Source organism: Stigmatopora argus, chromosome 6 (genome assembly GCF_051989625.1).
Source record: "Stigmatopora argus isolate UIUO_Sarg chromosome 6, RoL_Sarg_1.0, whole genome shotgun sequence".
NCBI lineage: Eukaryota > Metazoa > Chordata > Actinopteri > Syngnathiformes > Syngnathidae > Stigmatopora > Stigmatopora argus.
Window position 1 is genome coordinate 5,924,742 of NC_135392.1, and position 27,168 is coordinate 5,951,909.

The 27,168-nt window shown below is 41.2% G+C and overlaps 1 protein-coding gene, 1 long non-coding RNA gene and 2 other non-coding genes across 4 annotated transcripts in view; 1 reads left to right on the forward strand and 3 right to left on the reverse strand.

The window, feature by feature from the left end:
- Positions 1-357: 357 nt before the first annotated feature.
- On the reverse strand, positions 358-23,266 carry grm2a (glutamate receptor, metabotropic 2a). The gene is made up of 6 exons (XM_077602007.1): positions 22,771-23,266; positions 15,201-15,934; positions 5,970-6,807; positions 4,104-5,161; positions 853-1,030; positions 358-767 (listed from the first exon to the last, which is right to left on the reverse strand). The coding sequence occupies exons 2-6, from the start codon at positions 15,726-15,728 to the stop codon at positions 694-696; spliced, it is 2,676 nt and encodes an 891-aa protein (XP_077458133.1). The 5' UTR covers positions 15,729-15,934; positions 22,771-23,266; the 3' UTR covers positions 358-693.
- On the reverse strand, positions 7,037-7,119 carry trnal-uaa (transfer RNA leucine (anticodon UAA)). Its single transcript has one exon. It is a non-coding gene; the product is annotated as a tRNA-Leu (tRNA).
- On the reverse strand, positions 9,829-9,911 carry trnal-uaa (transfer RNA leucine (anticodon UAA)). The gene has a single exon. It is a non-coding gene; the product is annotated as a tRNA-Leu (tRNA).
- A 1,819-nt stretch (positions 23,267-25,085) lies between the features above and the next one.
- The window catches only part of LOC144075360 (uncharacterized), a 34,271-nt gene continuing 32,188 nt past the window's right edge, over positions 25,086-27,168 (forward strand). Inside the window, exon 1 of the long non-coding RNA XR_013300544.1 lies at positions 25,086-25,654. This is a non-coding gene — a long non-coding RNA (uncharacterized LOC144075360). The remainder of the gene's footprint in view (positions 25,655-27,168) is intronic.

Genomic DNA, 27,168 nt, shown 5'->3' on the forward strand with positions numbered 1-27,168 from the left:
TTACTGTATTATGGGATACTTTTCCACCAAAAACCAGGCATCTTATTAGCTATTAAAATCCATGAAGTAGCTACACTGCACTATAAATCGCAAGGTTCGAAGAGGGAGGAAAAGGTTAGCTGGACAATTACAGTGATTATAGTCAGATGATTACACTGGATCTAAAAAGACTACACGTTCCATTTAGTTTTTGTGCAAGAAAATATTTTATGCGGTAGTAAAACCTTTAGTTTGTTAAATGAAAAAAAAACCTGAATATTTTATCACGTGGTGGCCTGTCGGACGAAGAGTTCTCGAGAAAAACAGGGAAACAAATCATCCAAAATAGACTACAAGTGAATATTGATATGAATAAAAAACACATTTTTATTTACATAAATTACAAGAATGCACAAACTTTTCACCAAAACCTACATGAAAAAACATCCTGTATATAATACATTTAACAGATTCACTATCAATGTTTCAGTAAAAACGAGGGAAATACTCTATGTAACCTTTATTGATATTGTAAAACTCTGCAATTGTTTAGAATCAAAGAACAGAGGAAAATAATTGGAACATTGTACTCACAGCACTTTGAGGACAACAAAGTCAGGACAATGGTCCTCTTTAATATTGTAGACACCTGATTGAGGACTAGTTGTTATATAATTGTGTTGACAACACTAAGTGGAGGTTCTCATCTTATCTTCACAAGGAAGATGTTGTGGAGTCCACCACCTCTCGCCCATTACACACCGTTGGAACAACGTTGGAGGCTGATGCTACAAAACAACGGCACACAAAAGTGGATATATGCATCAAAAAGAAGGAGTGGGATTGTTACCTGCCATCAAGTTCACCACCAACCTTGAGAGAAACTGGAGCCTGGACCAGTGGTGACGCTGAAGCGGGTGGTAGCCACCCTGAGAGTGCTTACATTCTTCTGTGGCTGGAACAGAATGATGTGGACTTTTGGGGCAAAGAGGCACCCCAAGACAACCGACCCGCTCAAGCTGACCGAGATACACATTGTAGTGGTCTGCACCTGCAAAGACATGTCCAAATCCACATGTAAAGTCCCACTAACACCATTGTTAAATGCCCTGCCTGGTGCCCATAGATAGCTGTGATAGGCTCAAGCCGTGACCGGGCGTTTGGTCGCCGGACTTTTGGTCGCCGGACGTTTGGTCGCCGGACGTTTGGTCGCCGGACGTTTGGTCGCCGGACGTTTGGTTGCACGGACCCAAACGTGCGGCGATCAAACGTCCGGCGACCAAAAGTCCGGCCACCAAAAGTCCGGCGACCAAAAGTCCGGCGACCAAACAAGGTAAAACAACATGGTCTATGCATCAATAAAAGCCAACAATGGCCTTGAGCAGTTTCACTGAGCGGACGTGTGAGTGTATAAGAGTTTGTATGTACATGGGTTGTCCCCTTAGGAAGGGACGTTAGTCAGGGTCTTAACAAGTTCTCCAACAAAACACAATAAAAGTACGGGAAATTTGGAGCTTTCCTTTAGCCTAATAATTAATAGGGCATTAAGTATGACAAAATAATAATCGCAGTTTGTATTTAGGGAATTTGAGCAACAATTTTAAATGCTAATTATCAATAACCTTCCGGGCGACCAAACGTCCGGCCACCAAACGTCCGAGTACCGGCTCAAGCACCCCCTGCGACCCTTGTGAGGGTAAGCGGTCCGTAAAATGAGTGAATGTACTTTACAATACTCTGTTGTCTATGTATTTTGATGCTATGAATATTTATAACTTTCATTCATTCACTTTCTGAACCCCTTATCCTCACAAGGGGGGGATTGCCGGAACTTATCCCAGCTGACTTCGGACACCGGGCGGGGGACACCTTGAAAGTACAGTAGCGCACGCACACAACTCACAAACAACAGGTTTTGAGGCGCCCTTGTCAAAAAAATGAAAGCATTTAGTCATGAACATGCAGTATTAATGAGATACAAAGTGCCCGTCAGGCAGAACAACCCTGCGGGCTGGATCGGACTCCCTAGTGGGCCACTTCCGGCCCGCGGGCTGCACCTTTGACACAACTGGTTTAGAGCAAAGAGTAAGTGTTAAATGCTAAATTCAAATGCTTTGAGTATACCAGCCTTCTTAAGTGAATTGGAAAGACTTTTCTGTGCCCTTAATTATTCACAAGTATTGCGTAGGAAGAGGAGAGGACAAGGAATCTACTTTTGCAGTAGCAGTCCTTTTGAGATGCCTTTGTTTGAAGATAAAGAACAACATGGCAAAGCATGCCAAGCCAGTTTCACACCTCTAAAAGTATGATTTTATTTCACAAAAGCAGCACTCCTTTGCACAATATAAATCATGTCCTCAAGACAGATTGGTATTTTTACTGCGCTTTACTGGGTTGTTATTGAAAAGCATTTTAGATGAAACATCGAGGCTGCCTCGAAGCGCCACCACGGACTTTGAATTCATTGATTGTTGTCTGGTTGGAATTTTTGACAGATTGTCATTTCAAGGTCAAAACACATCTTTCATCAATAATCTCCCTTTCATCAGAAGCCTTTATTTTCTACTTTTATGTTTTTCTTTTTTTCATTCATACATTCTTAAGTTGCAACCAGCTCAGTCTGCTTTAGTGCAACAAGATAATGGCTGTGCAGGATTTTTGCTGTCCTGTATTTCCTCCTAAATCCTCGAAAATGGTTGAAGGCCCATGTTTGTGCAAATGGTTCAGTAATATGTCAGAGTGTGTACTTTTGTCTATTCTGGTACCCTGCAGTGTTTTTAAGGAGGCAATGTCTGCAACAGTGGGTGTTTAATCATTTGTCTTTGCTTCTAAAATGAGATGACCAAGCCTGGCGTTCAAGGGGGACCTTTCTCCTTCAGGGCACAGAGAGCCGCTTCAATATTTCATATGATAATCAGAGGAGCAATTCACGGCTCAGTAGATTGTATTTAAATTGTCAACATTTCATGACATGATAGACCATTGCAATTTTTTCCCCTCCCACTGTCCTGAAATTTGCATCAGGAAATGACTACAATTTGAGAGGGGGATTACCCTGTAATATCATGAATAATGTTTGGATATAGATGACTCCATGTTTAGATACATATACTTATTGGTGTTTTTGGAGTGTTGCATCCACTCTTGCTACAGGTTTCCCACATTGCCAGTGGGGGCAGAGGGGAGGCTTCATGTGGGCATCTCCACATATAGTCAGTCCCAGGACAGAAAGCACAGCTGGGATTCTACATTCTTGTCTTTCACACTCCATTCCACACAGTAATGTGCTGGGACATATTGGGACATCCAGTTCTCCCTCTGCTTGTTTCTGTTGTCTTCATTTCTACAGAGGCAATTTTGTCAAGGGGATTCCACGGTCTATATCTTCTTTCTGCCTACTAAAACTGCAATGTGTTTGAATCCCAGGGGCATAGATACCTCCAATATATGTCACTAATCTTTTTGACAGTCTATCAATTTTGACTTTAAAGGGCTTTGTCAAAAATGAGCATCTTAGACAAATTCACACTCTGTGCTTTGTTAACTTTTCAGGGGTAGGTACAAATACTAGTCATTCAGAATAGAATACTAAAGGGTTTCTCTAAAGCCTTCTGAATATTGAGTGTTGTAATCTGATTTGGGCCCAAAAGATTTGATCCCTTATTTATAGACACATCAGTTTATTAGATATCAGTCTTGCTTATCATCATCAAGATTGCAGGCTAATGGATTCTGTCCCAGCTGAGTATGGGCAGGGGGCAGGGTAAACTTGTTACACTCGGTACACACTAAATCCGTTGCCAATCAATCGCAAGGGACAGAGAGCCAGCCATTAATGCTCAGATTCACTACTTTATAAGGCGCCTACATATGAGTGTAAGGGTGAATGGTTGTTCGTCTCTTTGTGCTTGTGATTGGCTGGCCATCAATTCAGGGTGCCTGTAGTCAGCTGAGAAAGGCACAAGCACCCTCTGTGACCTTTGATAGGATAAGTGGTACGGGTCATGAATGAATGAATGAATGTTTAGGGTGGGTGGCAGTTTGTTTGTTTTGCAATGTTTGTTTTGGTATGTTTTTTTCCCCACAGTGTAGCATGTGCAAATACGGTAACAAAGTTAACTTACCCTGTAGTCACTGGCCGTGACATAAAAAATGGGCTGAAAAGCCAGCCAGATGATGCAAGTTGTGTACATGGTGAACCCAATAAACTTGGCTTCATTGAAGTTTTCCGGGCACTTGCGGGTCTTGAAAGCGTAAACCGTGCAGAGAATGATGAGGATGCAGTTATAGGTGAGAGACATGAGCATGCTGGAGTCTTTGCTATTACACTTGAGGGTGACTACATCTCTCTTTTCAGGGCTCACTTCCTTTCTCACCCCCGGGGCTTCTAAGAGCAGCCAGATCAGCACTACGAGTAGCTGGCAGGAGATCAGACCCCCACAGATGGCAACCTGTGAGGCCGGGCTGATAAATCGAGGTCGTTGAGCACCACCTTTAACCCCGTTGAAGATCCGAGCAATGCGATTGGTCTTGGTCAGGAGGGCTGAGTAGCAGACGGCAAAGGAGGTTCCTAAGCCCAAGCGGCGCAGTGTACAAACTGCCGTAGAGGGTTTGGCGATGTAGATGAAAGTCATTGTGTAGCACATCAGCACGCCCAGCAGGAGGATGTAAGAGAGCTCACGTCCGCTGGCTTTCACCACGGGAGTTTCGTTGTGTTTGAGGAAGAGGCCAATGACGAATAGAGTGCACATCATTCCCAGACAGGAAATGGTAACAGGCCCAATGGCCCAGGCATCTTCCCATCGGATGTACTCCTCAGGTAGGTCATAGCAACCTGTCAAATTAGTTAAAGGCCACTGTCCAAAGCTGCAGTCAGCGCACGTGAACTCATCCTGCAAGTACTGGTAAGACTGACAGGGGATGCAGATCCAGCAGCACACGTCTCCAGGTTGCATACTCTTCACCTCATTCTTCTTGCAGGGGTCGCTACACTGAGATGTGGGTGCGGCAGCCCAAGGGATGAGGCTGGTGTTCAGGATCAGGCTTTGAGCCCAATAGCCAACCTTGCGATAGATGTAGCGTTCACCCTCTTTGTGATAGTGGAAGATGTTATAGCGCCCAAAGCTGTCTCCAAAGGCATCAAAGCGGACGATGTTATCTGTGTCTGGTGGTCGAAATGGTGCTGTTGGAAGTGAAAGAAAAAATGGTGAAATACAAAAATGTACATTCATGATAGAACTTGGAATTATTCACATTAGAACCATGTTTCTCAGCCTTTGTTACATGGTAAATTGAGAGTATACTTACATAGCGCATTTATATACTAATTCTTTACCATCCCCAAAGCGCTTTACATTAACATTTACCCTCTCAGATCCTGCCAATCCTCAATTTAAAAGGTGAGGTTATTAAAATGGCAACTGAATCTAATCTGTCTTGCACAGTCACGATGTCATAACAAAATGGAACAAGAAAATAAAGAGCATAACTAGCAACTAATGAAACAACTGCAACAGTCACTGAAGAATTAGTCAGCTCAGAACACGAACTATGAACATTAATTATTTATCCTTAGCATCGTGATGCATTCTAGATGGTAAGAGACTGTTCTTATTGGTAGGTTTCACTCGCAAAGCTTGACTGGTAATTTGTTAGGGGAACAAATGAGGCGTAAATACAATATACAGTATCTAGTAGAGTATACAAACATGTTGTTTAATACACTACTTACTAATGTATATAACTCTAGATAGAATAGTGATATTTGCAAAAAATGTGCACGAAAGATGACCAGCGCGAGCTGGTAATGTCAAGTGACAGCATGAGAGCAGCTTTAACATATCTTTTTTAAAGCAATAATTCACGCAGGGCTTTGTTAAGTATTACAGCAATGCACATATCTTTGTGAATCACTTAAATTGTAAAATGCTGTCTCAAAATTAATGGAAAAGAAATGAATTGAGATATTACTCAGTGAAATTTTTACTCACCCTCAAATTTGGTCTTGAGAATATAGTCCCTGTAAAACTTCCTGCCATTTCCAGGTTTTAGAGCATCACAGACCTTGGTGGAGTTTGGGCACAAGGCCTGTCTCATGTTGTGCAAGGCAGTGGCAATTGCATAAACTGCATTTACCACAAACATAATTTTGGATTCGGGTTGAAAGGGGACCTGTCGTAGAGAATGCTTCCCGCAGCTTAAATCGCGGAGGCTACACTGGAACTGGTTCTCCCAGAACTCTCTAAACCAAGGGTTCCTGGTATTGTTGTACGGATGGAGAGCCGTGAAGTAGTCGTTAAACAGGGGGATCGGATAGGAGGCGAGTTCAATAGTGAACGCGCCGTCCGCAACGGCCTCGCTCCCCCTCACCACACTCTCTTGTGCGCCCCAACCGTCGCTGGCAACCCAAGTGAAGGTGACGTTCATGCGGTTGGCCGCTACCAGGAGCTCACGGGCATCTTCGCTGCGAGTGAACAAGATGACCACCTTGGCGTTGGACTTCTGCTGCAAGGAGCGGATCACATTCTCATAGCTCCAGCGGCTCATGGAACGGCTCACCTTGGCCGAAGTGGCGATGCAGATGTGGCGGGCTCGGGCCTCCTGCTGAAAGGCATCAATACCGGTCTCGCCGTAATCACCCTCGGATGCCACAGTTGATACGTACGTCCAGTTGAAGTAACGTAAAATCTCAGCCATAGCCTTGGCTTGGAAGAAATCAGGGGGCACTGTGCGGGCAAAGTAGTCGTAGCGAGTTTTGTCACTCAGTTTAGCACTGGTGGAGGCATAACTGATTTGAGGGATCTGAAAGAGTCGCAACAAGTTGGCCACCTGGGAAAAAGGGAAAATGATTGTGAAAACCTTCATCAGCCTTTATACAATCTATAGCAAATGTACTTTCAGGGGAACGATGTAAATACATTGAACATTTAAAGTCAAAGGAATGGGAGCATGGACTACCTCGCAAGTTCTGGTTTTCTGGTCATCTCAGGTCTCCTATTCTAACAATGACTCCCAAATTCCATAGGACAGGTCTTTTTAAAATCCGTGCCATAAGAAATACCAGGAGTGGGGTTCGAACCCACGTGGACAACAGTCCATTGGAACTTAAGTCCAACGCCTTAACCACTCGGCCATCCTGGTTGGAAATGAAGTTCTTGTGGGTGTTATTTCAGAATCAATTGAATGTGTTTTGTTTTTTTGTGCAAGAAAATCAAGTTGCTTTTTAGCTACAGGTATAATGTCAATAGCCTGGAGCTTACAGTTGTCTTGCATTACCTGTCAGTCTACAGTTGTCTTGCATTAACTGTCAGTCTGATATATTCTGATTTGTGACAGCGTTGTCTAATTATCAACCGCAGTGAGTGACAGGGGAGTGCAGTGAATAGAAATTTGCTGTAAAAACTGCAACCCCTGTCAGAAAGTTGCTGTTACAGCATGGAGATTTAGGATAGAGGGGTTTGAGAGTGAAAGAGAATAAAACAATAATGAAACATTGCATTTTCTGACTTCAAGGTACTGTCAGGTCTGTGACAGCGAGGACAGTGCGCAGAAGTCGTGACAGACTAGTTTTTGCTTCAGGCATTTTGGTGAGTGCCTAAGGCCACCTTTGACTAATTTTAAAGAAAGGAGGTTTTTCTTAGGATTCATGAAGTCACTCATTTTGGCCTGCAATTATGATCTCAAATATATAGACAGACCACTGAAAGGCTGTACTAGCAAAAGCTTAAAAATTAAATGTCCTTAATGAACCTTTCTGTATATTTTGGCAGATGTGTCATGAATGTAATTATGTGAAATGCTGTACAATATTACTATTCAAATGAATCAAAGGGGGCAACAACTTTTGTATTAATAGCTAAAAAGAATTGAAGTTCAAACACATAGAGGCAAAAAACACGAGAAACAGAAGTTTGCAAGAGTGGACTGTCTGGAACTTGCATTTATCTTTGCTATATCGGTGTCCGCAAAATGTGTGATCTATGTGTTCATGCAGAATCAGAAGCATGAATATCAAATAAGTCAATCGAGCAAGAATTCCAGGTAAACCCGGCGAGGTTCTGCACATAATGACCCGAGCATATATACACACAATACGCACAAAAAAAGGAAAGTCGTGCATTCCAATTTTCCTTTCACTACCCATCATTATCATAACCAATTTAAAGGCTATTTCGGTCTCATCTGAGATGGAAAATCTAGATTGTTGAAACGCACCAGTACTCATTTCATATCAGTTCAAAGGTGAGGCAGCCAGGTCATCTGAGCAATGTGCTTGGCCTAATAATGAGGTTTCCGCGGAAATGGGCATTTTTTTACAACAGCCTTGGCAGTATTCCACAAATGTGGCGAAGCAGCTGGCAGCAACGCGCCTGCTATTTTCAGACTCTTATCTGGAGTGGCAAGTCACACAACAAACGCAAAACATTTTCTTTAACAAAGCCGACTTATTGAAGTCATGAAAAAGTGAAAAAGGCTCCGGCACCCCTAACTCTTGTGAGGATAATGAATACATGAAAAATTTGTCATGGTCGATAGCAAAACTTTTGCGTTAGGTCAAATTTATATTTACACTGTAAAAGGTCATTAAAGCTATTATAACAAACATGCTTAATGGCAGATAAAACACAATAAACACTATTACGGACAAGTGAAAGGCTTTGAGCAGTGAATTTTTCCACTCAGCAATCCAAGTCATTTTGAGGCCCTTCCATTTCAAAGAAGGTGGAAAATATAGAAAAGTTTCTGTGGGGATGTGATGATCTTTTCAACATGAAAAATCCATCTGCTCTTCCCAGAAGACCCAAACAGAGCAGCTACACTTAGTTGCACATATACTGTATAGTGCACTGTATACAACCCACTGGTGCATTCTGAAACATACATTGCAATGAGGAGAAAACGTCATTTGTTTATTTTTATAGCGGTTGCCTGGTTACTGCCAGATCCAACGAACGAGGATGTTTTTCACCAAATAATGCCCCCTCATACTCCCAGATGACGTGTGTACTTTCACATCCCTCATAGAATGCAACAGCCATTCATACTGCGATACACAAAGGTTTCTGACCAGTTACAAGGTCAGCTATTCAGATTTGACACAATGCTGTGGTCTCATGATTGGACCGACATCTAAGACGTGCTCTCCTTATGCACTCAGCACAACATTTGTTCTGAAGGAAATATTCAATAATTACATTGTTAAAATATGTGAATTGCAACTGCACAACAAGGCAGTTCTGCCAAGCCACTGAATAATCTAATCATATTTTTAATTATTGATCATTTTACACGCACAGTCTTTACTTTTTTCTATAAATAATAAATTTACACTGTATGTCTATATTTATATTTTTCTGCCACGTGTGTATCCATGTTTAAATACCTTGTAGGACTTGTGCGTTAACAGAATTTTTCAACCTGTCAATCTGCACATGAGAATGACTATAAATAGAACTGTTTGTGCATCAAGAAAATGGAAATCCTCAACTCATAAATATATCTTAGTATTCAAAGCTTGCCATTTAGGCTAAAAGGAAATGTACATATTAAAAATATCGTACTAACTCAATTATTCATTGATTCATCATGCATTCATTTTCTATACCGCGCATCCACATAAGGGTTGCGGATGGGAAAATGATTGTGAAAACCTTCATCAGCCTTTATACAATCTATAGCAAATGTACTTTCAGGGGGATGATGTAAACATATTGAACATTTAAAGTCAAAGGAATGGGAGCATGGACTACCTCACAAGTTCTGGTTTTCTGGTCATCTCAGGTCTCCTATTCTAACAATGACTCCCAAATCCTAAAGCATAGGTCATTTTAAAATCCACTCTATAAGAGTTACCAGGAGTGGGGTTCGAACCCACGTGGACAACAGTCCATTGGAACTTAAGTCCAACGCCTTAACCACTCGGCCATCCTGGTTGGAAAAGGCATTTTTGCGGATGTCATTTCACAATCAATTGAATGTGTTTTGGTTTTTGTGCAAGAAAATCAAGTTTCTTTTTAGCTACAGGTATAATGTCAATAGCCTGGAGCGCATCCACATAAGGGTTGCGGAGGGCGCTGGAGCCTATACTCTAGACTGGTCGCCAGTCAGCCGTAGGGCACACAGAGACACAGATGACCATTCGCACTCACAATCATAATGCCACCAGAGGGAATCAAGCCCGCGCCTGCCTGCACCGAAGACTAACTCAATTATTCAACCTATTTTATAGCATTTTATGTTGTTGTTTTTAATAAATCCAGAGGAAAAAGTCATTGTTCATGATAATTGGGTTGTTTTGAATTCCAAAAATGTTCACTTAACTTGCCTTGGTGATTATCTTTTTATTTGTATTTTTTTTTGCCCACTGGCACTCTTACCAGTGATTCATAGGTAGCACAGATCACTATGCAGGGGGTGGAATAAGTAGAGTAGATTTGCTTCAGTATATAAAAATCAAAAGACAGGCTTTAGGCTAATGTTCCTGGACTGAAATATGAAATACATCTAAATACCTCACGCATTTTGGACACAGAGTTAGTTCTAAATGAGGAAAATGCTGATGAAATACTGACACTACGTTCGACATCTTGATAGATGAAAGCGATTTTTTTTTATCAGTATACAAACAACCAGCTGTATATTGTGAGCGTGTCCCTAAAAGAGGAGAATATTTTTACAGGCAAGCCTTGAAAATACATAAGTAGGTGAATCATTAAAAGAGTCCAGATGGCCTCACAGACGTTTTGGGTGGTCAAATGGCTTGATGCCAGGTGACGCCGGGTGACTTTCCCCTCCATCTTCTTTACATCAGCCGTCACTTACTGCGTTTCTGTGAAACGAGAATCTCATTTGAAGCGTCAACATCCTGCAAGTGCATCTCTGCCAAAAGCACCAGACTGCCCACCAAGCGCGGCAGATGGGGATGGCAGAAACTAGCTTTCGAGAATGTCGAAGAACTTCGCCTCCACACATTACTTTGTCTCTACTCCTATAACATGGCACGGCCCGCAGCCAGTTCCGCCCCCAGATTTGTGATTGTTACACCGACCCTCGAGTGGCACAGCAACATGCTCCTTTTTTGTGACCGATTTAGCGAGTGCTCGCCACCTGTCACTTCAGCGCATCAGACGCTTAAAAAAAAAAAAATAATAATAAAGGCAAATTTTGATAGAGCAGCCTAATCCTAAAAGAAATTCTCAACTCAGTGGACAGCCTCAATGGGGATAAATCCATGCAGTATCATGATTCTTATGCAATAAGATTGCAATTGACTGGCCACCAATTCAGGATGTCCCTTTCCTGGTGCCTATAGTCGGCTGGGATAGGCTACAACAGACCCCTAGCACCCCTTGGGAGAATAAGCACTATGGAAAATGAATGAATGAATAGCATCCAAATATTTTCTAGTGAAAAATTCTACACACATCACAGGGATTCCCACATACTAGTCCAACAATATTACATATGTTCACTATTTCCTCACCCAAGCCATTTCGTATGGCTCGTCTTGATGGAGAAGATAACCCAACTTTTCACTCAATCTGTAAGGGAGAGAGAGCCTGGACACCTTATGAAAGAAACTCATTTGAACCGTGGAACCTTTTTCTTTCAGTCACGACTCAGAGATCATGACCATAGGGGAAAGTGGGAACGTAGGCTGACCAGTAAACAAAGGGCTTTCCCTTTTGTTCAGATTCTTCTTTACCACAACAGAGCGCCAGAGCCCGGATCGCAGAACATGTCGATCTCACGTTCCATTCTTCCCTCACTCGTCAACAAGACCCCAAGATACTTAAACTCCTTATCCCTCAGAAGGCATTCCATCTTTTTTTCTGACTGAGGAACACGTCGGAGGTGCCAAAACTTATTTCAACCAAAGAAAAACCGAACATAAAGTCACCAAATTGGCCATTAGATCAATCAAATCGAACTTGTATCATGTATTTCAGAACAAAACAATTGAATTCACTTCTTTCACATCAAAAGTTTAAAAAAAAACAAGGGTGGGCATACACTCAACATATTCAGGGCACTGCCAGGCTAAACTAGACCTTTGCCTACAGGCATTTTTTTGGCCCTGTGCTCACAAACCTCATCATGTAAAGCCATATTAAAACGGAAAGCGAGTTTTTGCTTCTGCTTCTCAAAATGTGCGTGTTCACTGACAGCCCATACTGCATTTAAAAGAAATAATTTACTTAGTTATTCATCTCTTGTGAAGAAACTGAATAGCTAATGTGTTTGGCTGAATGTCCTAATGGTCTGAAATGTCACACACTAGATAGAAGCACCCCCAACTCGGCTGCAACATTTCCAGGGTGTCTCTCCTGTGCATGCCTTGTTTTCAAAGGCCACATTTCAATAACTAATGTGCTCAGACATTACATAAGCCAAATAAAGGAAGAGAAAAAAGACTTCTCAGGAGTGAACTTTGTTACAATGGGGAGGGTCATCCATGGCGAGAAAGGGAACAATGTCCTTTGGTGCAATCCTGCACATCAGGAAGATTCACTTGGAAGGTCTTCAGGCTCATAATAGTCCATCCATAAATTACAACAAGACAAGTGCATTCTCTAAGGGGTCTCACTAAAACTCCACCTCGTTCATCAAATCCTGTTTTCCAAACTGTCTTTTACATCAGAATCCATTTATAGGTGTGCTGGATTCTCTCCGTGCAGCATTCCCCAGGAGCATACGATTTGTATAATGCATCACTCTTCCCCACTCGCGGCTATATACATTTGTTTTATGAGTCAAAATATTTGCTCGACAGCGGTTACAAAAAAAAACCCAACAACTGTCTTTTACTAGCTGTTTATTTAAGGAAAAAGTGTCAATGGCTGATGCATATTTTCAATGTGCTCAATATACGGCCGGTATAGTGTAGATCTGAGCTGATGATAGATGTCTACAAACCATGACTAACAGTATTTTCTTGACCCTTGACCACTAAATTCAGGTCATCTGTGAGTCTAAGGGAAATATCAACCAAGATTATACCATGGCTGAATAGGCATGTGTGCGAAGGCCTAACTAACAAATTGTGTAAGCCCTGAAGGACATCCAGCCTCCGTTTTTTGATGGATAGGTTTGGTTGAACAAAAAAATGCCTCATCCCATTTAGACACAAACGTTTCTACTTTTACGAAAAGAAGAAAAATACATAAGAGTTGGTGCCAACCAAACCCAGTAAAATGAATGGCACATTCCACCAAATGACACGGCTTTATTTTTTCATCATTGTGCATCACAAGAGCTTTTGCTTAAAAGCAGTGTATTTTTATTTTTACTTGGGTGCTGAGATGGAAAATAAAATTATCGGTTAATTAATAAAATACATAACCAAAACAAATTCCATCACTAATGTCTTAAAACCATGAAGTAAAGTGTAAGGAATTGACTGTTGAGTTCACTTTTTTTTTACAATGTCATACTTATGTATTAAAAAGTGAAAACAAATCACGTTGTTCAACATGATCTATAATGTGTAGAAACTAATAAGGAACATTGGGTTCCACCTCTTACGTGTCACTGCATCTGAATCATTGAAGGGCCCACAAATAGCAATGCTTAATGTGGAAAAGCTACTTCAACTTGTGTCATTGAGTGGAAGAAACAATTCTCAGTCAACCAATCATTAGACAATCAGTTGTCCACCACAACATACACTAGCACTTGTGCAAATAAGCCTTCACATTCTAAATGCATATACAGTATTGAATTGAATTGAATGCTTTTATTGTCATTATACAAGTATAATGAGATTTAAAGCTTCAACCACATAGTGCACAAATTACAGCAGACAGACAAAAAAAATAAAAACGCACATAGAATGTGATCCAAATTGAACCGAGCCTCCATCATCATCAGAAGCGACGTACTTGGCCTTCTACTTGCTAAGCCGAGCCATCTGTAATTGGATATATTTACACAGCCAAGATCTACATGACATGCCGTCCTTCCCCACTATGAGTTGAGAATACATACATGTTAGCGCTGAAGACTTGAGACCCAATTAGCAGAGCTTTCATCACATCGACGCAAGGGAAGCGATCGGTGTGCCACCGCCTCTGAGAGTAAACCTTCCATCACTAGTCATCCTCTCTGCCAAATCTGTGCACAGCATCTGCACAGTGTCAACCTCTAACAAGCGTTACTGCTTAAGTGTAAATTACCAGGAAAGAATGAGGCGTGCGCAAATTAGATCATCTAAGCAGGTAAACAGATCCTCTCAGTGAAACCGATAGTCATTACCAACCCGCTTTAACATCTTGCTAGGTGTATTTGCACAGCCTACTTTAGCCCCAAATGGCCAATTGTAACAAATATCCATCATGTTCCTTTTCTCTGCTCTTCTATCCCTATGGAGCCAATGGTAATTAAATGTTGGCTACGCCTTTGAATTGCACTACCTACTGCTTGTTGTATAAGTTGATCATATATCATCGTTTTTTTTCTAAACTATCTAGAACACATGTGTCAAAGTGGCGGCCCGGGGGCCAAATTTGGCCCGCCGCATCATTTTGTGTGGCCCGGGAAAGTAAATCATGAGTGCCGACTTTCTGTTTTAGGATCAAATTAAAATGAAGAGTATAGATGTAGTATATTACATTTCCTGATTTTCCCCATTTTAAATCAATAATTGTAATTTTCTGTTTTTAGTTCAAAAATCATTTTGCAAAATCTAAAAATATATTTTAAAAAAGCTAAAATAAACCTTGGTTTCGATCTATAAAAAATGAATATTCAGGGATTTTAATCCAGTTCTTTTAATCCATTTATTAAAAAAAATCTAAATATTATATGTAAAATGGATGAAAACGTAATAGTCGACTGCTAATATTGTCATGCTTTAAGCATGATATGTGCATGCGCATTCCCCTTTCACACATTCGCCTTTTCACTAAATAAATATAGCGTGTCAGCAAGCAATGTACCCAGACAGTCGAGCTGTCAGCGTCATACAACAACATCGACAGGATCTTGAATTTAATGCATTCAAAAGGCGGACCGACTAATTGGGCACTACGTCCACTTTGGGGAAAATTTTAGACTATGTGAGTAAATATGTACCATGTTGCATTTGTACGGTTTATTATCACTTAATAAGGGGAATTGCAATCATTAATAAGGGGAGCAACTGGCCGAGGTTGACAGGTATGAAATTCAGACTTCACTCTCAGGGTTAAAGTAGAAAACGTAATGCCGTTAGTGGTACATACCTGAATGGAAACATCACTGTACGATCCTCCTATGACTCCAGAGATGGCCAATGGGACTTCCTCATGGAGAGCATAGGATCCATCGGGGCAAGTGTACTCACTGTCATCTACTTTGGTGAGTGAAGCCCTGACAAATTCGAGGGACTGCTCGAGAGCATAGGTGTCCTTGGAGCATGTGTCCAGTATGTGAGCTCCTAAACGAATTCCCGGCAAGATGCGCTCATCCCTGTTGATTTCATCCAGAGCAAGCAGCATGGCCTCTAGTCGCTGGATTCCTCGTTGGGCGTTAATCTTCCCGCAATCTTCGGCCACCTCGCCTTTCTGGTGCACGGGAAAGAGACCGCCGATCATCAAATCTCCGTCCAGTGTAATCTCCTTTTTGGAGTCCGTGTTATAACCAACCACAGGCAAACCTTGGGGAGCCTGGCCAAAGAGAGTCACCCATATGATCAGGAGGAGGATGTTGGACAGAGAGAGGGGTCGGGGCACAGGGCGCACCCCCAACACTGGGGAGTTCCCCAATGACATATCCCTGGCCGAAGCAAAGTCCCAACTCTGCTTTTATGGTCAGCCTGTGATCAGCTTTAGATGTTGCCGCCTCTGGAGAAAAGCAGAGTGAGGCACAGCAGCGGCAGATCTCAGAGTACCAATGTTTTCATTCTGACAGAGGCCATTGAAATCATCGGTGGAATCCGCTTCTTCGTCCTCCTCTCCTCACTTTTGTAGATTACAGCCTGCAGATCAAATAGAGAGAAAGTCACTCCCAGCCTGAGATGGATCGCTACAATGCTTTGTCTTAATGCGACAGGAGGAAACCAAGTGCATTGGAGCTTATTGATAAGAAAGAAAGACAAAAAAGCAGACGCTGAAAAAAAGATACGCTATTGTAAATGTACATACTTAGCAGAAAAATACGGATTAGAACAAACATTCATTCATTCATTTTCCATACCGCTTATAATCCGCACTAATCACTCAGCCGCCGGGCCGTCATTCACTTTCTGAACCGCTTCATCCTCACTAGGGTCGGGCGGGGTGCTGGAGCCTATCCCAGTCAACTTTCGGCACCAGGCGCGCAAGCCCCGGGAGAGACCATTCAAACTCCCACACAGGACAATCCGACTCTGGGATCGAACCCTCGATCTCAGAACTATATACTCATTCATTCGTTTATCTTCTGCACTGTGCATCCACGTTTGAAACACGGGAAAAAAACTGCACTACCCAAAAAAAATTACATTTACAGCAAAATACTGGCAGCTCTGTTTACAAGATTTTTACAGTGAAAAAATAACAAACAAACTACAAGCATTAAATAAAGCTATAAATGATATACTGCTTTGGGTAACATGGGTAACAAACTGAAAATCATGGTAGAAAGTATATAACAAGACAGTCATACAAAGAGAGTAATGCAGTATTTCTTTTCCCTACGATTCAAACTAAAGCTGTTAAATAAAGCAACATGTTGAAACTGGCTCGACATCTCTGTCCAGGCTGGTAATTTTTCCCTGAAAAGAGAGCCATATTTAAGATGTTGTTTTATGCAGCAGTCAAGGTTTATTCTGTCATTGTTACGTGTCGTAAAAAAACAGATTCAAAAAAACAGATCCTTTTAAGACACTGCAGAGGGAAAGGGTTATTGTTCTTGTTCTTTGTCTACCGTCTTTTGTGCTGTTGCTTGGAATCCCTGAGGCTTAATTAAGACCTCTGAGTAAAGTTCTATCAAACTAAATTATTGAGTCAGAAGGATTTGTATCATATCCAGCCTCTCAGCACTTCAACTTGACAGACATTCAAATGATTAATGGTGCTGAAATCAGATCATGGCCACTAAAAAGGGGGATAAATCAGGGAATCTTAGAGAATGTGATAGAAAATTACAAGCTGCCCATTAAAACAACATAAAAACTCTCAACAGGAGTCGAGACAGCCAACAAGATTCTTTTGGGGTTTCCTCTGTTTTTCTTGTCTTCCTTCATCTCTCTCCTCCCTCTGCTCGTTGTTTCCATGGAAACTTGTCGGTAGATGGAGAGGGTGAAGAGCGAAGTGGAATGCAGACCAAGACAAGTTGGTGTGTCTGGCCATGTATGGTGCTCGGTCCTCCGGGAGAACTGGCAAGGATGCAATGTGTGAACTGGCCCCAATCCAGTCAAGCCTTCTTGTTGTTTTTTTAATTGAAGCCTCAAACTATCGACGTCACGACCAATGTTCCCTCTAATTTTTTGTTTGTCCGGGCAGAAAGACAACCTCCCTGAGCACACTGAGTACCGGTGTGAGCAACATCATCATTGCTCGCTATGGGCACACACCAGTATCACACCTACCATAAGCAGGTGCATGTCTACTACACATAAATGATTTAGTAATGATAAAATATAATGATTAATATCTATGAATGGGCGCCCCGGCGGATGAGTGGTTCGCGCGTCGGCCTCACAGCTAAAAAATAAAAAAATAAAAAAATGTGCGCTCCATATGATTTGCTGTGCGCAGAGAAGACGAGCATAGTGCGCAATTGCGGGAACATTGGTCACGACTGTTTTTTGTTGTTGTTTCTTTTTTTCTTCTTTTATCTTTACATTGGAAAGCAGGAAAAATATCATATTATTCTTGTCATCTGCTCCTTTTGACAAGCGCAGTTACTTAGTTACAACCTTGTCAGTTGGCCCTATGCTGCTTTTCTCTTGGTTAAGACTTGTCCTGGGTGACGATTCTCCCTATTCAAACTAGTCGAGTTAAACAAAAACAACTGCTAAACATCAAGCAAAGGACCACCGTAATGCTTGGGGAGAATTTGTAGATATATCACATTACAGCTCACTCTCTACATTTAATGAGGAATGAGAGGTGACGTGTTGCATTAGACAAAGAGTGTGGATGTCAGAGTTTTCATTTGCTCCCTCAGCAACTTGTCAACAAGTGGAAGTTCACGGAGTAAATGGGTCAAGTCACTTCTGCTTCCCTTGAATACAACAGCACCAGCAGACGGAGCGAGAGCAGTGTTATACACAAACATACTTTCATGTTTGGAGTGCAGAATGCGCACTGCAGCTTTCCTGGGTATGAGACACAGCCTATAAAATTAAAACTTGGCATGTTGTCGGCGAAAAAAGTTTATCGCAAGAGAAAAAAAAAGGTCTTAGTAAGAAACACGCCAAGTGACAACACTGGCAAAAGAATGGTGATTGTTACATTTGCAGCCTTCATCCCAAATGTCCACATACCCCAGGAGGTCTCCAAGCACACCACTGTATTCCCTTTATCTTTGCTGTCTTTGTTAGCTGCTTCGTTCTGCGCTTCTTTGATATTTCTTTTAGCGCTCTTTCAAGGAATGGTCTCTTTTCAGCAACAATCCTGGATACTCCACAACATTGGTCCGCACTTTGATTAAAATACAGTACAGCTAAGTACAGATTGTATTTTATTGTTAATTTTATTGTACAACTAGATCCAGTCATCAAGTGGTTAGAACAAGGGTATCAAACTCAGGTTGGTTCGCGGGCCACATTAACGTCAACTTGATGTATTTTATTGTTAATTTTATTGTACAACTAGATCTGGTCATCAAGTGGTTAGAACAAGGGTGTCAAACTTGGGTTGGTTCGCGGGCCACATTAACGTCAACTTGATTTCATGCGGGCCGGACCATTTTAAATATAATATTTCAATTTTTTTTTTTTATAAATGGATTAAAAGAACTTGATTAAAGGCCCTGAATATTCAGGTTTTTATAGATCTAAAACAATGTTTATTTTAGCTTTTTTAAATATATTTTTGGTAGATTTTACAAAATGATTTTAATCCAGTTTTTTTAATCCATTTATTTTAAAAAATCTAAATATTATATCTACAATGGTCCGGCCCACGTGAAATCGAGTTAACGTTAAAGCGGCCCACGAACCAACTCCCTGAGAGACAGAGAGAGTGAGAATCTCATCTGGGAAGGCCTCGTAGTAGAGTTGCTACTTCTCCACATCAAAATGAGGTGGCTGTGGCATCTGATTAGGATTCTTCCTGGACGCCTCTCTGGGAAGGTGTTGCGGGCACGTCCTACTCAGAGGAGGCCGTAAGCGGACGCAAAACATGCTAGTGAGACCAATAAAGTCTTACAATTACATGCCTGAAAATAAAATCTGATTGTTAAGAGATGTTTGTTTGTTTTGAAGATAGTGTTTATTCATTCCAAGCTGCTAAAGTGTAAGCAAACTACACCATACGCCAGCAGCGCTGTATTACGCAAAAAAAACGCCTTACTGCAACTTGCATTTGTATAACCTGCATGTCTTCGTTTTTTTAGTTTTTCTTAAAAATCATTTCCATTTAACCCCTCACAGTTAGTGACACGGAGTCAGCTGTACATTGTTATTCTTACAAGCTTAGGAGATACAATAAAATATAGGATGCTGGTTCACATATCCATTTAAGATCCAACATCAAACCAAGGACTATATGCGCTTTTTTCCACGCTTTTTCCTCCTGTGTGACCATCTCTACTTTCTGCAGCAGATGGCCTTTTTTAATTCAGGAGCATAAATCCCAGCAGCCTCTTCCACACTTCAAGATAGGCTGTGTGAAGGAATGGTAAAGGTGGGGGGAGGAGTAAGAAAAAGAGACAGAAACAAAGCAGCAAAAGCGAGTGGGTAGGAAAATGAGACGAAGAAAATTGAGGCAAAGGTTTGAAAAAGCTATTATAAGGTGGCTTTTTACATTGATTCTCATTTGGTGAATTCAAATCGAAACGGTAGCATTAGGGCAACAAGTAATAGCAAATGTTGAGTTATATGAAATCACATAAAACATGACATGCCGTCGCAGTGGAACGACTAGAAAAAAAAGCAAGAAGTCCCTAACATCGCCTTGTGAACACGCAGATACATGTAAATAGTTTGTGGCTCCTTTCCAGACGATGTGAACTGCATAAATCAGGGGTGTCCAAACTTTTTTAAATCAAAGGATGCAAGGGCCATCAAAATTCTACACCTAAAATCCGTCCACTTTAATTTGTTAAATAGAGGACTGGAATAGGGATCTTAAAATGTGAATTTGTTGATGAAAATAAAATACTGAAATTCTAGTTTCTATTGGAAATAATTGAGACTCACTGTTAAGTGACTAGCTCCGCCTAGTGTTAAAGATGAGAAATGCAACAGATTGAATTCAAGATTCTTTTGTGGCCATATTCAAAGCCTATGTCCGATTATTATTATTATTATTATTATTATTATTATTATTATTATTATTATTATTATTATTATTATTATTATTATTATTATTATATTCAATGACATTTTCATACTTTGCTCCAGGCCAATAAAACTGGGCTACTTATTGTCCAAACCAGGAAAAAGCTATCGAGAGTAAAGTGTGACCTTTCCTAATCATGCCAGGGATACAATTAGCGATAAGGATCTTGAAATTGAAAGTGCGCCATTATACAACGTTCATTCCACAGACTGCTCCCGTCGCATGGTATCCAAAGGTTTCCTGATGAACTTAGTATCCCATTCATCACCCTTATCCTCGCTTTCATCCGCACCCTAAACCCTTTGGCATGAGGAAAAAGGGGGTAATCCCTTGCATGTGCTCACCTGTGTTCAAAATGTCAATGTGACTTTAAATAATATTACATATAGTTTGTTTGTTTTTGTTTTTTAAATAAAAACGCTCTGTACATATGTTTTAATGTTGATAATAAACATGGTACTTGGTGTTTGTTAGTTATAGTGGTACTTTGCAAAGCATTGGCCTATATCATAATTAATTGTAAAAATTTGACAGTTGCAGGTAGAATGAAATACATTATAAGAAGACTTTGCACAAAGATGATGAAATTTAGTCCCAGAGCTGCGAGCAGAATTGTCACATTGAATGCAGCAGAAGAACTAAGAAGTATTTTATTTGAAGCATTCTGCACCTTCACACCTCACCTAAGTGTTAGATCACTATTTTCATTTCCGGTGGGATATTTAGAAGCACAGTAAGTATTATACTGTATTAATACACTATATGTATATTTTATGTATTTATATAATTTACTGCATGCAGATTAGAACATGGCTGAGGAAACCTACACATCAATATGGGCCTGCCATTGACTTCAGCAGATGTTGCGTGGGCATCAGGTGCATAATAGAGTAATAAACACAAACATGTACAATCATTTGTAATCAAGTGGAGCTCACTGAGTATTGTAAGACCACCTTTTTTCAAGTTTCAATCTAAAAATCCCAATCAATCCCTTCAATCTTAAAAATATAGTATATTTAAATCCAACTGCGGTGAAAAGCAAGTAGTACATAAAAAAATAATATAGGGTGTGTTTTGTTTTTTGTTTGTTTGTTTGTTTTTGTTTTTTCAGATTTATGGTGTGTCAAGGCAAAGTACCTTAACATTCAAATGTAACAGGTTATGAGGAATGCGACGACGGGGCTTCACATGATGCACTTTTTACAAATTTCAATCATTCATCATATTCACCATCTTTTCCACAAAGCTTGATATCATTCCCCATCCTATAGATTGCACTCCTTTCTCCAATTATTGTTTAAGATTTTTGATTTATATTCTTCTTTTAGCTCAGCACTTGCAGTTTAAACCTGATTAGCCATTTTTCCATTTGTGTGCTCGATTTTATTAAGTAAGGATGAACGTTAGTGAAGGTTTTATGAGCAATTTAACCCTCTATAGCCCGCACTTTTAACTCATTGACTTCCATTGACGGCGCGAGACGTCCAATCCATTTTTACTGGAACGTTAAATTAAAAAACATCTCCACTTTGGAGTGTTATGTTAGGTCTTACCCACTACGTTTTTCTCATTTTATTAATATATTTTTTTCATTTGTTTTAAGAAATTCTAATTAAATGTATTCATAAGAATATATGAAATATGCTATTTAAAAAGACAACAATGTTTTTTTCTTTGAAATCTGAGTTCCACATCACATTCTGAGGCACATCATATTGTCACCTTCATTAATTCGTACATCTTCCGTAGCGCGCATCCTCGTTGACTTTGTGCGAAAGCCAGACTCTACACCCTAGACTGGTCGCTGCTTAGCCGTAGGACGCACAGAAAGACAGACGACTACTAACACTCACAAACATACCACCCTTAGCGGGAATCGAGCCCGCATCGAAGTCACCATCAGGCAGTTCATATCGACACTTTTATACCAAATATTAATACTCTGGTCTACACAACCCAAAATGTCCAGAGTTGCGAACACCATGTCTCCATGAGGTTAAGTTTTTATGACTAAAAATGTGTTCTGTAAAGGATAACTGGTAAGCATTCAACAACAAACATGATTTGTCCTTTTTCCCGTTAAAACATTTGCATTGGAAAAACTCCCAAACTGCTTTGTCAGAACAGCTTGCATGAAGGCAAGACTAAACAAAAAAATAGGTCTTTCTAATCAACTGTATCTCAGGTCATCCTAAATTTTTGGCGTCCTGGTGGTGTAAAGCCACTCCATGCACCAGCAACCCGAATCACAGCAGAAGTTACAAGAAAATAGGAGGGAAAAGGCGCACAATCGCACGCTTCCACAGAGACGCGTTCTTACCTTTGCGAGCTTCCAGCGGGATGGGCGAGAGGCGCTGAGCCGGCGCACATCCTTCGGAGCGCCCCCGGACGTGTGAAGTGAAGGAAAAAGGTGGAAAGTCGGGACGGAGGGGGGCGATTTGACAGCGGAATAGGCGCGTCTGGCTGCGCCGCTGTCCGTGGTGCTGAAAGCGAGAGCCGCCGAAGCTCCTTCAGCCTCCTCCGAAGTCACATTTCAGCGTCGATGCACAGCGCAATCGACGCCCACTTCATTGATCCGAGGGGATAAGGGGGTAAAAAAGCCTATTCAAGGGAGGGATAATACCCAAGTTTAGAAATGACCCGTTTTATGGCACATACGCTCTACCTGTTACTCCCCAAACTGTTAAAATGATCAGTAAGACTCATGTGAGCTGGACTGCAGATCATCAGTGGAAGCTTCACATCACAGAACACACCTAGTCTGCTGGCTTTGACAATATGTTGCTTGCAAAGTGAGAAGCTGTTGAAGTGCACCCCCGCCCTCTTTGAGCAAGCGGAGCAGAAAATAAGGGCTCCTTGGGGCCTGCTCATAATCACATATTTTTAATTTGATTTCCATAAAATGTGTCGTGACACATCACGGGAGGGTGTGAGGTCACTCCCAGATGGCCTCGGTGCGGGGCGCGCAGGGGTCGCACGCCTCCCTCTCCTGCCCCCGAAAAAGTGGCTTCACATGCGCACTGGTGGACGTCTGAAATGCGCACGTCTTCTCCGTTCTCTTTCTCCACAAGAGATCTAATGAGATTAATATTTAACATAGCAGGGAGGCAATCATCTCTGTGCTCGGGAAGCTAGAAGACAGCCCAGTGGGTTTCACGATTAATTAAATCACTTGTTGGCCCACTATGTCATCACCGCCTTTTCCAGACTGACTTTCATGTTTCACCCCAGGCTAGACTGGACTCAAGTGTGCAGGACACGCAGTTTGGAGGATATGGAATGAGGACATGTAGTTGGGTGATTCATGAGGACACCAGAGGACATAAAGTGTTATTTAGGATATGTAGGGGAGACATTGAGGGACAACTAGGGAGGTGGGAATTACATCATCAAAACATTTGTTTGTATCTATGTAGAGGCGGCCCGATGGATTGAGTGGATAGTGCGTCGGCCTCACAGCTCTGGGGTGTTGGGTTCAAATCCAGGTCAATCCACCTGTGTGGGATTTTCTCCAGGTACTCTGGTTTCCTCCCACATTCCAAAAACATGCAAGGCTGATGGAACACTCTAAATTGGGAACAACTGTGAACATGTTCCATTTTAAGGGATACTGTCAGCTGAACTACAAATTATGTCTTATACAGATTGGATGGCACATCCAACAAAGAAGCAGTAAAATACATATTTAGAGAGATAGAGAGAATGTAATTAAATAGAGGGAGGGAGAAGAACAGTTAGAGTGTAGGTCATGTGGCTCATTAAGGAGCCGTAGAAGGCAGATGTCTGTCAAACAAATAAGCAGGTCGGATCGCTTCACTGTGGATGAGATGTATTGTCACACAAATGTCAACGCCTTCAATCAAACTCGGACTAGATCAATGCGATAGTGCCAAGGTACCTGAATTTGAATGTTGCATAGGTTTCTTGCACTACAATTACAAGCATCATCGCTCAAGGTAAATTACTAATGAATACAGAATACCTTTTCAAGTGATTGGCACCGTTGACCAAAATGTTGCAGTCTATCGAAAATTCCCTAAATTGCCTACTTATTTTATGGCATTAAACCAAGTGGAGGAGTACTTAGCCTCACAGTTCTGGGTTGGGGTTTCGATCCCAGGTGGGCCCTCACTGTGTGGAGTTTGCATGGTCGCCCCGGGCTTGCATGGGTTTTCTTTGGGTATTCTAGTTTCCTCCCACATCCCAAAAACATGCTTAGTAGCCTGGTTCAACACTCTAAAGTGCCCCTAAGTATGAGTTTGAGCGTGAATGGTTGTCCTTTGTCTCCTTGTGCCCTGCAATTGGCCGATCACTGCAGGGTGTCCGCAGAGTCTAAAAAAGTCTTTTAAAAAAAGTCTAAAAATAGACATTTTCAATTTTAGGCCTAAAAAAGTCTAACATACCGAGATATTTTCCACTGAAAGTCTAAAATCTCATTTGGGTCATTTAAGACCTAGTGCAAAAGTGCAAAATATCGATGTAGAATACATTTAAAAAATGTTTTTTCTTGCGTTTATTTATCACGCCGTTCCGTTTTTTTTGTGGATTATTGTCCATGTAGTTCTGTTAGCAGAAAGCACAATAAAACTACAGACGTGAGGCGGAAGTGTGTAGGTCGTCACAGGATATTGCCACCAGGTGCAAATAGTTGTCAAGGAATGCAAGACGAATGACAGTTGGACAAAATAGTAAAGGCACTCGAATCCCGCGTTAAATCCCATAAACACCAGGAATCGCTGAAATCAGCACGTGAGTCTCGTAGAATTGCCCAGTTTTATTAGTTGGCAGACACCTCCACAAATGATACTTCAAATGACATGCGCGACCTAATGGGCTCGACACAAACGATGAAGGCAGAAGTTTTGTGGGCACTGAACACCGTGGCGAAACATCAGTCATACAGAGCAAGCGACAACATCGGGGAACTGTTCAAACTAATGTTTCCCGACTCGACGATCGCGAAAACATTCCAGTGCGGAAGAGACAAGACCGCCTATATCATCCGATTTCATCCGTCAAGAACGATCTAATCACAAAGGTGTCTGGGCCATTTGTGATCATGTTTGACGAAAGTTTCAGATGTGCAACAAAAAGGAAACTGGATCTTCCCATACAGTACTGGGATGACGGCCAGGTACACTCCAGTTATCTTGGCTCAGTTCATGGGCCATGCCACGGCTAATGACTTGATGAAGGAGGTCAAAGTAAGTTGTGTTTTTATGTTAGCTATAAAAACTGCATTAAATCTGTAAATACTATATTAATCCATATATTTATTCAGGGTGTGCTGTGTGGGTGTGTGGGTGTGGGTGGGTGGGACGGGTGGGTATGTTGGATGTCGGTGTGGGTGTGTGGGTGTGTATGGGTCGGTTGGGTTGTGAGGCCAGTTTCACTGGAGTTTTTATTGAGAATATGAAATGGAAAGGGAAAAAAGATAGCATATTGCTTTAAAATACATCAGTGCATGTTTGTCTCGCGTACATTGATAGGGGCTCTATTACCGTCTCCTAAAATCCTGGGGGGAAGCTGGAAGTAATTTCAAATGAATCTGAAAAAAAACTGAAACTGTTGCGTGTTTTAGTCTCTGTTTATTTCAATGACAATAGATATCAGTTGAATGCAGTCTGGGTCTCTTTTTTCTTATTTTTTAATACTTAGGGAAGGTCTTAAATTTAACCCACAATGGTCAAAAAAGGTCTAAAATAGTCTAAAATTGCACATTTTCCAACTTGCAGACACCCTGTCACTGATTAAATGGATATGTATGCTAACATTCAGTACACTACCTTCGGCCGCCATTACCCTGTATAGCAGGGGTAGGGAACCTATGGCCCGGGAGCCATATGTGGCTCTTTCCATGGGTGCATATGGCTCTCCACTAATCTGTGAGGTAAAATAGGTAAATCACTGGTGAGGTGAGAAAGCTGAGTCCCGAACGCACTAATAGAGCGTCACTGTGGCGTTGACACTACCTCTACCACCACTTTAATCATAATTTTGTTTTTTATTACTCTTCTGCATGCATGATCTCATTGATACTGATTTATTAGCAGCATAACAATGTTGTCAAGAGAATTGGGAGACTTTTTGTACTTCAAAAGTGGTGAAATGACCCAAAAAATAAATCACAAATTTTCATTTATTTTTACTTTTCAATTCTGAGAATGGTTCTCAAAAAATAACATTAGAAAATAGGAATTGTTTGTCTGTCAAAAAGGTTCCCGACCCCTGCTGTATAGTGTCTATGACGGTTATAGCAAGAAATTTATGTTATCGATATTTCATTGTTTACCCTGTCGAATAGTTGAGAAGGACTTCTAGAAGTTGTAAAAAGAAAAGATAAAACAAGTTATGACCGTATATTTTTAAACAACATAGTATAGTAAGGCTTTTTTTAAAAAAACGACATAGTATAGTAAGACTTTTTTTAAACGACAAAGTATAGTAAGGCTTTTTTTCTTTTTTAAATGACCATTTATAGTGTGGTCTGACAACTGGCTGTTACAACCAAAGTTATCCAATCCAATTCAGGGTGTCACCCACCTGGGGCCAAAAGTCAGCTGGGATAGGCTCGGCCTCTGCACCTCCAGTCAATGTATGTCGCTGTCGTGGCCATATTGAGAGATGCAGTTTTTACCCATGGAATCCATGGCAAGTAGACATCCATCTATGTCTACTGTCATAAATAAAGAGCATGTGACTTCAAGTGAGCGGAATA

What these genes read in the sequence shown, in the direction of transcription:
- grm2a (XM_077602007.1), bottom strand. Translation starts at nt 15,728, where the DNA reads ATGTCATTGGGGAACTCCCCAGTGTTGGGGGTGCGCCCTGTGCCCCGA. An exon ending in TCTCAAGACCAAATTTGAGG is followed by an intron (nt 5,162 to 5,969) that starts GTGAGTAAAAAT and finishes CACTTCCAACAG; the next exon opens with CACCATTTCGACCACCAGAC. An exon ending in TCACGGCCAGTGACTACAGG is followed by an intron (nt 1,031 to 4,103) that starts GTAAGTTAACTT and finishes ATGTCTTTGCAG; the next exon opens with GTGCAGACCACTACAATGTG.